This window comes from Triticum aestivum, chromosome 5B, assembly GCF_018294505.1.
Source record: "Triticum aestivum cultivar Chinese Spring chromosome 5B, IWGSC CS RefSeq v2.1, whole genome shotgun sequence".
Taxonomy (NCBI): Eukaryota; Viridiplantae; Streptophyta; class Magnoliopsida; order Poales; family Poaceae; genus Triticum; species Triticum aestivum.
In genome coordinates this window covers 21,857,209-21,869,232 of record NC_057807.1, presented here as the reverse complement: position 1 = coordinate 21,869,232, position 12,024 = coordinate 21,857,209, and the positions used below count along the sequence as shown (strand labels likewise).

Sequence of the window (12,024 nt, the reverse complement as noted above, 5' to 3'; positions counted from 1 at the left end):
TATTGAGTAATGTGGCTCAAGTCGTCGGCATCCGGAGGTCGCACATATGTGCCTTGAAAGTTGTCAAGAAATGTGTCTTTCAGGTTTTCCCAACTGCCAATGGATTTTGCGGGCAGGCTGTTTAGCCAGTGCCGGGCGGGTCCTTTGAGCTTAAGGGGAAGCTACTTGATGGCATGTAGATCGTCTCCGCGGGCCATGTGGATGTGGAGAAGGAAATCTTCGATCCATACCGCGGGGTCTGTTGTGCCATCGTATGATTCGATGTTTACGGGTTTGAACCCTTCTGGGAATTCATGATCCATTACTTCATCAGTGAAGCAGAGGGGGTGTGCGGCGCCTCTGTGCCGGGCTATGTCGCGACGCAGTCCGGCTGCGTCTGACTGGTTATGTTCGGCCCGGTCGAATTTGCTGTTAGTGTATCCAGTATGACGGTCATCGTCATGTGCTGCGGCACGCCCCCGTGATCTGTAGATCGATCTTGGTTGTCCTGCGGTGTTATCCAGTCTATCGCGCAGGTCCTGAGTATTGTCCCGGGCCGTTGTAAACTGGTGTGGGGTGCAGGCTGGTATTCGGGCTGATATGCCGTTTTATCCCGACCTCGAGGCGGCCGGTCAGCCGTGTGGCGCTCGAGTCCATATTCCTCGGCTGCCAGCACTTCTGTCCATCTATCTGTGAGCAGGTCTTGATCAGCTTGAAGCTATTGCTGCTTCTTCTTCAGGCTTCTCGCAGTGGCAATAAGCCGGCGCTTGAAGCGCTCCTGCTCCGCGGGGTCTTCGGGCACGCCGAACTCGTCGTCGCCGAGGCTAATCTCATCTTCGGAGGAAGGCATGTAGTTGTCTTCCTACGGATACCCGTCCGTCGCCTGTTCGTCTGGGCTGTCCTACCCATCTTCCTGCTCGGCCTGCTCGAAGGCGGGCTGATCGGGGTTGTATTCATCGTCGGCACCGTTCGGATTGTTTTCGTCTCCGGTGCCGGTATTGCCTTGGCGGGGCTTGGAGCGGCGCTGCCGACGCCCATGCTTTGTTTTCTTCTTGGAGGGGTTATCCTCCGTTGCCTCATCTCCATTGGTTTCTTTTGGAGTGTCCACCATATATATCGTATGAAGAGGTGGTCGTCCACCGCCCTGTGAGTGGTCGCTCCTGTACGTCTCCTGCATCGTCGTCCATACCATTGATATCTTTGAAGTCGAAGTCAAGCACGTCGGTTAAATCATCGACCATGGCAATGAAGTGGGTGGTGGGTGGGCAGCGGATTCCTTCGTCACCTGCTTCCCACTCAAGTCGGACATAGTTCGGCCCAAAGCCTCCTGACAAAGAGAGGGACTTCAATGAGTTCAGCATGTCGCCAAAGGGCAAGTGCTGAAAGATGTTCGCAGCGGTAAACTCCATTACCGGAGCCCAACCTGGCTTGGCTGGCTTGAGGGTATGCGGACCGGAACCAACAACCGGATACGAGTCCGGGGGCTCGTGGTTACAGGCCTCCACAGAGGTGAGACCTGTGTTCGGCTCTACCGCCGATGAGTATGCGGCCTGCGGGGCGGGGTCCAACCCTCCGTCCTTAGGCAACGCAACCTGCTCCGGATTTAGATCCAGGGCTACTGCTGGGGTGATGTCCCGAGCATGGTCCGACGGCAGGTCTAGGCCGTGCTCGTCCTGACTGTCTGGCGCTCCTGGCACAGGCCCTAATCCGTCGAAGATCAAGTCTCCGCAAATATCTGCCATGTAGTTCAAGTTTCCGAACCTGATCTGGTGGCCAGGGGCGTAGCTGTCGATCTGCTCCAGCTGACCAAGTGAATTGGCACGTAGTGCGAAGCCGCCGAACATGAAGATCTGTCCGGGGAGAAAAGTCTCGCCATGGACCGTGTTGTTGACGATTGAAGACGGCATCAAGCCTCGAAGCGACGACACAGGGGAACTCTCAATGAAAGCACCAATGTCGGTGTCAAAACCGGCGGATCTCGGGTAGGGGGTCCCGATCTGTGCGTCTTAGGCTGATGGTAACAGGAAGCAAGGGACACAATGTTTACCCAGGTTCGGGCCCTCTCGATGGAGGTAAAACCCTACTTCCTGCTTGATTAATATTGAAGATATGTGTAGTACAAGAGTAGATCTACCACGAGATCGTAGGGGCTAAACCCTAAGAGCTAGCCTATGATCATATGATTGTAATTGTGATCGGCCTTCTAAGGACCATCCTCTCCGGTTTATATAGACACCGGAGAGAGCTAGGGTTTACATGGAGTCGGTTACAAGGAAGGAAATATAATATCCGGATCGCCAAGCTTGTCTTCCACACAAAGGAGAGTCCCATCCGGACACGAGCCGAAGTCTTGAGTCTTGTATCTTCACGCTTCAATAGTCCGGATGATGTATACAGTCCGGCTGTCTGGATACCCCCTAATCCAGGACTCCCTCAGTGGCTTTTTCTTTGGTTAGCTTCACTTGGAGTTGATTATGAGACTCCTTGAGGTTAGCATGAGCACCCTTCAAGACCTTGTGGGCCTTGTCGAGTATATCAAATTCATCCTTGAGTCTGGCATGGTCAACGCCAAGTTTAGCCTTCTCGGAATTTAGCACACGAGATACAACAAGAGCATGATCAAGATCTTTGTTTAATTTAGCATGAGCATCGTTGTGTGACTCCTCAAGAGCCAAATGATGGCCACGCTCTTCCTCAGGAGCATTAGAGAGATCCGATATCTCATCGGCATAGTCACGACTATGACCTTCCATCTTAGAGATGGTTTCTTCATGAGCCTCGATCATGTCATTGGCTTCACCAAGTTGTTCCAAGAGAGTAACGAAGTGCTTCTTGGATTTGCCCTTGAGCTTACTCATAAAGGACTCAAATTCATTCACCTCCTCATTAGACCCCTCACTTTCATCAATGCCATCCGTCAAGGAGGGATTAGTAATGATGTTGGTTTTCATGTTAGGGGTTACCTTGTTGGTGGCTTTAGCCATGAGGCACTTGGCGGTGATGTTCTCGTTGGGTGAGTCGAAGAGGGACACCTGAGGAGTTGTGGCAATGGCAACGGAGGCCATGGCCATGGCTTCACTATCTTCATCATCATCATCCTCATGGTATTCTTCTTGAACCACCAACCCTCTAGTTCGAGTCTTCTTGGTGAAGTTGTTCTTGTTGGGGAAAGACTTGGCTTTGTCTTTTCGGATGAGCTTGCCACCATTGTCTTCTCTCTTCTCATAGGGGCACTCCGCAACAAAATGGCTCACATTGCCACAATTGTAACATGTTCTCACACGTTGCTTGCTCTTGAAGCTACTTGAGTTATTCTTGTTGAAGCTTTGCCTTGAGTTCTTCTTGCTCCAAAATTGCCTTGAAGCAAGAGCCATGTGTTCATGATAATCATACTTGGTATCTTCGGGATTCCTCTCATCCTCGTCCTCATCATCCTCTTCTTCCACACTAACCTTGGCGTTCAAGGCAAGGTTGGGCTTCTTTGCTCTTTGAGAGCGTAACGCCGCATTGTCGGCGGTCTTGTCCAAGATGCTCATCACCACAAACTCATCCAACACTTCACTTGAGGACAAGGAGTGGAAGTTCGGCCTTTGGCGAATGATTGAGGACATGGCCTTGTGGTAAGGCATCATTGCCTTGAGGAATTTGCGCTTGATCCAATTGTCATCCGTGTCCTTACTCCCATGATCTCGGAGTGCGACCGCGAGTTTAGTTACTCTCCGAAAGAGCTCACGAGGTTCTTCATCTTTTTTCATTGCAAACTCATCGGCTTCATCTTGCACCACTTCATAGTTGGAACGTTGAATGCTAGCGCTTCCCTTGTAGAGGGAAACAACACAATGCCATGCTTCTTTGGCCATGGCGAAGGGTCGAAGATGAGGGAGATCTTCAGGTGGAATTGCATCTTGGATGATGAAGAGAGCATTCTTATTGAATTGATTATCCGTGGCTTCTCTAGGGGTGAAGTTGCTTCGGTCATGCGGATAGAAACCTTCTTCAATGATTCTCCAAAGATTAGTATTCACATGATTTAAATGACGCTTGAAGCGATAAATCCAAGAATCAAAGTCCTCATTTTTCACAATCTTAGGAGGAGGGCCGGCATGATTTAAATGAGTAGAGGGAATCGGTCCTCCATAAATTGGAGGTTCCACATGGGCAAAGATGCCTGTCGTGGTGGGCGCATGGCAGATGCCAAGGGATGGCTAAAGAGAAGAGGAGGCTCGAGGGCGCTGGTGGGCTCCAGAGGCGAGATTGGCATGAGCGGGCGCGAGACGCCGGACATACCCAGGTTCGGGGCTCTCCGGAGAGATAACACCCCTAGTCCTGCCGAGTGTAGTTTGATGTGCGATAGTACAATGTTGCTCCTAGAGTTGTATGGGGGAGGAAGGAGGCTGGCCAAGGCTTAGGCTGCTCCTTATCTCTGGCGTTGCTGTCTTGGTGGCCAGTTCTGTGCTTACTCGCCTTTCTCTCCTTACATGCCCGTATGAGCGTGGGATCCTGGGGGGGTTTTATAGACCAACCCCCCAGGGGTACAATGGTAATTTTACAAGTCGGTGGGTCCGGGCAGTCGGCACCCGGGGACCCGGGCTGGGACCCGCTGAGGGCTTGTGGTTCGCCGGGTTCCCCTAGGTGCGGGCCCTGCGTGCCTAGGGGGACTGTGCGCCTTCTTGTCGATCGTCAGGGCGTGGCCGAGTCGAGTCGTGTACAGTGGCTCTCCGTCAGGTTGCCGCTTGCTGTCGTCAGCGGTGAGGGCGGGGGCACTGTAGCCACGCCAACCCTGGTCAGCGGGTAGGTGAGGGGCACTGTTGCCACGCTCCGGCTGACCAGAGGCATATGGGCAGGGCACTGTTGCCTTGGTCATCGTTGATTGAAGACTCGTCCCATTGTACGGCCTGGACGGGACGGGAGCTGACCCGTGGCTGGATTGCGGAGCACGCCACGGGTGGAGCTGGCTTGTCGAGGAAGCTTTAGTTGTGCCGGGTTCAGCTGTCTTGCGCTAGTTGTTGAGGCCGAGTCGACGCGTCTTGCCGGGTCGGAGAGTTCGGCCAGGTTGCGGGGCTTGGCCGGGTCGAGCGACCCGGTCAAGCGCATGCCGGCTCGAGGGGCGGTGCCAGCCCCTTTGTTTTTGAAAAGGATCCGGGTTCCGTTGCCGGCCCGAGGTTCATCCCCCCGACAGTAGTCCTCGAAGCTGTGAAGGTCCGCTGTCTTCGGATGAGTGGGCCTTCACAGTTTTCCCCTTTAAGCAAGGCGGATTCTGCGAGCGTCGGGTCTGGCAACACCCACTGTGTGCCGGTTTTCTCGGAAACTAGATCGCGGCATCCCGGCCATGGCGGGAACCGAGGAGTCCGTCGAATCATGGGACAATCCCTCGGGCTTCGCGCGGGCGCCCTATATATGTTCTCAGAAGAGCTTCATACGTATGCCCCTCCTTCAACGGCTTCTTCGGCCGGTACGGAGAGCCATGACGAGGGGCGGAGCATGGTTGCTAACCTAGGCTCTACCATCTTTGCCCCATGCTTAATGCCAAATTCTTATCAAGAAATGGCCTTTGATGTTAAGAACGTGTGTGTTAAACCATGAGTCCCAGTACATATTTTCGTTTGTTTTCCTTTCTTGGTAACTTCACCTTTTTTTGCCTTCCTGGAAAGGTTTTCTCATTCTTCTCCCACAACTTTTTCTGCTTTATTTGCTACTAGTAAATGTACCCATGCGTTGCTACGGGTTGATTGAACAATCCACAAATATAGTTTCCGTTCTCGTGATATCACTCAACCATTTAAATTTGTCCACTTTGATAGCTAAACGTCTTTGGCCTTAGTTCAAAAAATAATAATTCAATAAAACTTTACAAATGTAATTCAATAATGTTTTAATTTGGTCTGCTATTAGTTTGAACCTTTAATTTTGATTTTTGTTTTTATTAAATCTACGTACTATTTTAGACTCTTTTTTTTGTTTTGAAATGTACACCTTTCTTTATTTCTGCTCACTCTTTATATCCCACTCGCGTTATAATTTGTTCCGTACCTATCAAACACCTATCTCAAGCTCAAAACGTTTATACGGTTCATAACAAAAATTCAGAGCAGCAAGCAATAGGAACAAAGCATCAGTTTACACTTATATAACAATGTTATACTGCTACCACTTGGAATAAAGTGGGTAGCTATCTCAAAAACAATCAACAACTCAAAAAAACAATGTTATACTGCTACCTGCTAGCAAGCTGCGGCTATAGCAATTTCAGCAGCAGCAGGGCAAAAAAAGCGCACGTGCAATCAGCAGCAAAAAAAAAAACACGCGTGTAGGTGTAGCTTAGTAATCAGCGGCATCAGCAAAACACACAGAGCCACATCTTCTCATCTGCTCTCTCCCCTCCCCTCCTCACTACCGAGGCCCCCATTCCCTCTCCCTCTGGCTACCTTCCTTCCCGTGCTGGAGCTCAACGAATCTGTTGAGTACGACTCGACTTTGTCTATTCATTTTGTAAATGACCTCTGAAACCGCATGGATATGCACGACTAGCTTTACACACTGCCTGTGTTGAAGACATCAGTTTAGAACAACGAGCAAACGGAAGGTATAATTTTAACAAAAAAAGACTAGTAAAAACTAGTAGGACTGACATGTAGAGTGGGAAAGCTTCTTCTTTTTTTTGAACCGGGCATAACCCCTTTCCATTACTGCGACATAACGGAAATACAAATACAACCAAGTCCACAGAATGAGACGGGAGAGGGGAAAGCTTCTTCTGCAGGCCAATCTCGCTAAGAAGAAGACTGTGGCCTGGGCCTGGGAAAGTAGAGAAATATTAGGGGATAAGGTAGGGGCACCAGTTTTCATGTGGTTTGCTTATGTTGGGCAACATCGCCCAGGCCCGCAAGCGGCAACCACGCGATCCTTCCTAGTAACAACTACTGGCAATGCAATGCAATGCAATGTATTCATCAAATATTATATGAAGTATACGCACATTTTATGATGCAATAATGTAAATAACACTGGTAATGCAATACTGCCAAATTCAAATTAGGAGTACAGGAAAATAAGATATAACCACATGCAAAGAAGAATGTCCTCAACATTATTGCAACCCCATACGAGCGAGCATACAAAGTGTCCCGGTAAAACACTCAGATTAACTATTATAAACCTTAACCTTCACCAGGTTTGGTAGACGCAGTTCATTTCCCGCCATCACCCGCAGTTTGTTCCGCAGTTTGTTCCCCAAGCATCAGTGTGCCACGAGTAACTTCATTCATGGAAACAGAGAGTAAACAAATCAGCTCTTTGATAAGACAAATAGTAAATAGATCAAATTAGAGATGCTACAGAATGTAGTTGCATCTTCTACCAATTCAAACAGCAACGGGAAAAATCTTCATGTTAATTATCACACGCTAAGATATGATGCTAGAATAAAACAAGATACAAATTAGGGGGAGGAATCAGCACAAGTTAAGTTTCATTTTATTCACTGTTAAATATTAACGTTTACTCATTTCACTGCAAATAAAAAGAGTAAATTTCACTCGACTCGCTGCAAAAAGAATTAACCACCACTCCATTCACGTCCCTGTTAAATCAAGAGATCCAATATTCCCTAAATTATGGCAACGCAAAGCCAGAAATTTCATGGGAATGACCTTCTTGTGGCATCTCATTCCAATGGTTTGTTCTCGGGTGGACCCCAACCATATGTTCTCTACTGCAGTATCGCTTCTGACCAGTTCTGACATGACACTGGACAATTGTCATGTACCCTACTTGTAATTGAGAGTGAAGTTCAGTAGGTAAATAAACTCAAGTGTTTGATTGGTTTCTTGGAATAATGATACACTTGAGTCCCTACAACAATCTTCAAGCGAGGCGGAACTTAGGACATGACCGGCAAAAACACTACATAGTTGATTTCACATCAGTATATCACTACAATGTTAATTCTCCTCGGTTAGCATTCTAAGGAAATTCATTGTCACATTGAGCTCAGTAGTTAACAATTGCAAGTCCAGAGAACAATATTATGATTTGGCAAAAAAAACAAAAATCTTAGCGGTTGCAGCTTATACAAGTAATCACAGGACATGGAATTTGACGCTATATTATAATTACCTGGCATAGTTGTCCCATTCAGGCAGGTAGCTGGAGATGAGATCCTACAAGGAAAATAGTTGAGCGACAAGGCGGTGCTCCTTTCAGCTTCAATCTTAGCCATTGCTCGTACTTGCTTGTTGGCCACGTCAACAGCAAGAAGCCATGCCTTAGGGTGCCGGAATTTGACCCTGGTGATGAGGTAAACAACATTGCCTTGATCATTCAGGCTGAGAACAGGCTGACATGTCCAGAGATTTTGCAAGTTTCTCTCTGCAGCCTCAGTCTTACGCAGCATTCCGCAGTGAACCAATCCAGACCGCATTGCTGTGTCAATTCGGATGGCAGATGCATTGACAGTGAAGTCGATTATCCAATCGTCGGGATCGCCGGTGATGTTGCAGTTGGTATATGTGGTGAGTGCCCAGTCATCAATTCTGATATTGGGGCCCCTGGTTTCAGGGTCTTTACCAGGAAGACGATCACCAGAGACTTCCAACTCGACAAACTTGAGGCAATCCCCCAGGACAGCAACGCTTCGGTAAGGCTTTGGACAGCAACCAAGCGCATTGCCGCCATGGCTTCCCAGCCTTACGGGCAGCGGCACAAGGCGTACTTTGTCGTTGTCGTTGTCGTCACGGAGCACGTCGTAGAGCAGTATTCCGTGCCAGAGATCAACCCAGCCAACGAGTCCCCTGCTCCCGATGGTGATTACCGAGTTGGTATGATGCTGAAAGTGGCCATGGACATGGTCAGGGGGGAGCGGCATGGGGAAGGGTAGCTGCGGCGAGTCCACCAGCACCTTCTTGGAGGTCCAATACCAGTCCTCAGATTTGAAGAGGTAGAGCAGGAAATTGTAATATGAGGTTTGAGAGAGCACGGCGATGGTAAACTCGTCGCCGCGGGGGAGGACGGCAACCCCATTGTCGGTGAACAAGTGAGGGTGAGGGTGCGGGAGGAGCTTGAGCGACGGACCTGTGGAGCTAGCTGACTGGTAGATGAAGTAGTCGCTCACCTTCTGTGTGATGTTTATGGGTGGGGGGCTGCGGCCGATGGCGATGCGGAGGACAAAGAAGCAGTCCGCCGCGCAAAGGATCTTGGGTTCATGGAAGAAGACATGGCCGGGACGCATCCACTTGCAGTGCACGGAGAGACGGGAGGGGATCGGCGGGTGAGCAGGCCATAAGGAAACCACGATCTGACTGCCTGTATTAGTATACTCTTGGGCCGTGCTGTCGTTGGTGCTGTCGTTGGTGTCGTCGATGTACGCCCCGGAATCGACGAGGACGCAGCAGCCGGACGCCATGGATGGATGGCAATTTCTTTGGATTTCTCTTCTCTCTCTCTCTCCCTCTCTCTCTCCCTCTCTCAGGTCAAGGGTTGGGGACGGGTGGGGGTTTGAAGCAAGAACAAGGACGGGAGGCGGCGCATCAGTTGGTGGCCTCAAATCTAATCTATAAACAGCCGAATGGGCTAATGGCGCGACATGGGCTTGCAGCCTGCTAGAGCCGACCAAAGAATCAAGGAAGGATAAGCTAGCCAGCCCAACCCTTCATCACCTCTGGCTTTTTGGTTTTACGGGCTTTATACATTGTTAAGAAAAGTACTAGGAGGCATTGGAAAGCATCACGTTCTGTTCTGGCCATCCACAAAACAAGTCGGAGGAACATCGTACTGTTAATGTCGAAGCTCCTAGGTTAGCAAAATTTGCTAGAAACCTAACTCCGGGGCGTCATGTTTGTCTTGGCCAGCCACATGATCCAGTTTGTATCCCACCTTCTGTGGAATTTGATCAATAAAGTGCTTTCATTCCTAAAAAAAAAAAACAAGTCGGAGGAACATCTGGTTCCTCGAAAACCCTTGAGCCCGGAATATCCTATTCGACGCATAGTCGACGTTTCGCAATGAGCTAGAAAGATTTTATCGACCATAAAAAACACTCAAATGGCAAAACGAACAGTTTTTTTTTTTTGCGGGAAGGTAAAACGAACAGTTCCGGTTAAATTCCAGCAAAGTTAAAAAAAAAAAAGAGCGACCCTAATCACGATGGCCAAGTTCTGCTAAAAAACCTCGTACGAGAACTTGTATAGACAAGGATTTCCCACAACACATCAGTTCTTCCGTAACAACTTAACTGCGCAACGCTGCTAGCGATCGAGCGGTAAACTGGGCCGGCCATTAATATGTTCAGGCGTTTTCGGTTTTGGGAACCTTCTAGAGTTTCCCAGCCGAAGGTTCCTAAACCGGTTTTCCGGTTTCTTTTTGGTTTTTTCTCTTTTTTTTCATTTTTCTGTTGATTTTTCCTTTTCTGTTTCTTTTTTAGTTTCTTTTTTATTTTTCAAGTTTCATTTTTCTAAAAGTTCATGTTTCAACAAATTGTTTGGAAACTTAAAAAACTTCGTGCTTTTAAAAAAGTTCAATTAAAAAAATGGTGATGCTTTCAAAGATTGTTCATGTATTCAAAAAAATGTTTCCGTTTTTCAAAAGACATCTGGAATGGTTTTGTTCATTTTTTCAAAAATGTTCAGGATTTTTTTTTTTAAAAATTGTTTTATATATTTGTTCACAATGTCAAGCAATGTTCGTGTTTCAAAAAACGTTCAGAAATTTCGAAAAAAACTTGTTTTCGAAATTTGTTCACAGTTTCATGAAATGTTCCGACATTTTAAAAAAATGTTAATTTGTTCACAATTCAGAAAATGTTCATGAATTTTGAAAGAATGTTCTCCTTTTCAAAATTTGTTCAATAATTAAAAAATGTCATGTTTTCATAATTTGTTCTCAACTTCGAAATTTTTTCAGGAATTTCATAAAATGTTCATGTTTTTTAAAACAATGTTTGCCTTTTTCAAATTTGTTGTTTCAAAAAGTGTTCGCATTTTTTCAAAATTTTCTCATGTTTCAACATTGTTCCTGTTTTTCTGAAGTGAGATTTCCAAAAAAATGTTGAGTCTTTATAAATTTAATTACTTATCTGAAAATTGTTCATTTTTTCAAAAAAGATACTTTTGTGAGAAGAAAATCACATTCTTCTGGTCAGAGATACTTTTATAAATTTAATTACTTATCTAGAAAAAATTGTAACCTTGTCTTTTGTGTTTTGCCTTGCTGTCTGTTTCTTTAGAAATCACGCTGTAGATAGTCAACATAAGTCATCTGACCCGCAGACCCGTAGACTGAGCAAAAAACATCAAGCATTTCCTTCAAAGCAATGAGCTGGTTGTCAATAGCAGGAAGAACGAAGGACATGGCTCTCCTCTCTCCTCTCTCCTCTCTCCCACCTGCTCCCACCCTACCATGGCTCTAACCTCTAATCCTCACCATGGAAGGCCTCTTGCATTGGGATTTCAACCCTGGTATTGCAGTGGCAGATCAGGTACGTCGTCGTTTTGGAGAAACGGTTCACTTTTCTCCTTCTCGAAGCACCAAGGATTTTTTCTTGGTGGTCTCCTTCTCTTCGGCCTCTTTTCCTCTTTCGGAAGATTCAGTTAGTGTGGCATTGCAATGTTGTATTGGTGGGCATCCTAAGGGATTCAAGGTGGTTAACCTTAGTGAACGATCCTTTCGTTTCTCTGTGGCTGGCAACAAAGTAGGTCATTTCATTCATGGGCTCAGAGATCGCATTTGGCCGGATTTTATATGTCATTTTCATCTTTTCAATGGTCGCTTCAATGGATATACTCGTTTTGATAACCAATGGCATGCTGATGAGCATCCTGCGCCCATCGCGGCGCGTAGCCCTGTGGCCGTCCGTTATAGTCAACCGGTATTTCAAGACACATCGATCAATCCTTCTTCGGTTCAAGCACTAAGTAAGTTCGATCTCGTCCCTATGGCATCTATGAATTTTCATGACAAGAACAGCAAGGAAGCCTCGTGTTCTTCCTCCCTGCCATCATGCATGATCGAACCGACACAGAAGGAGGTTTTCTCGGTAAGCATTAATGAGGG

The 12,024-nt window shown here is 47.3% G+C and overlaps 1 protein-coding gene across 1 annotated transcript; it reads right to left on the bottom strand.

The window, feature by feature from the left end:
• Positions 1-6,897: 6,897 nt before the first annotated feature.
• LOC123115499 (uncharacterized) lies at positions 6,898-9,501 on the bottom strand. Its single transcript, XM_044536646.1, has 2 exons — positions 8,095-9,501; positions 6,898-7,234 (listed from the first exon to the last, which is right to left on the bottom strand). Exons 1-2 carry the CDS (start codon positions 9,377-9,379, stop codon positions 7,167-7,169), a joined length of 1,353 nt encoding a protein of 450 aa, XP_044392581.1. The 5' UTR covers positions 9,380-9,501; the 3' UTR covers positions 6,898-7,166.
• Positions 9,502-12,024: the final 2,523 nt, after the last annotated feature.

Bases quoted from the DNA above. Each gene is read 5' to 3' on its own strand.
- LOC123115499 (XM_044536646.1), bottom strand. From the start codon at position 9,379: ATGGCGTCCGGCTGCTGCGTCCTCGTCGATTCCGGGGCGTACATCGAC. The intron at 7,235-8,094 runs GTAATTATAATA...CCATGAATGAAG, and splicing joins GAATGGGACAACTATGCCAG to TTACTCGTGGCACACTGATG.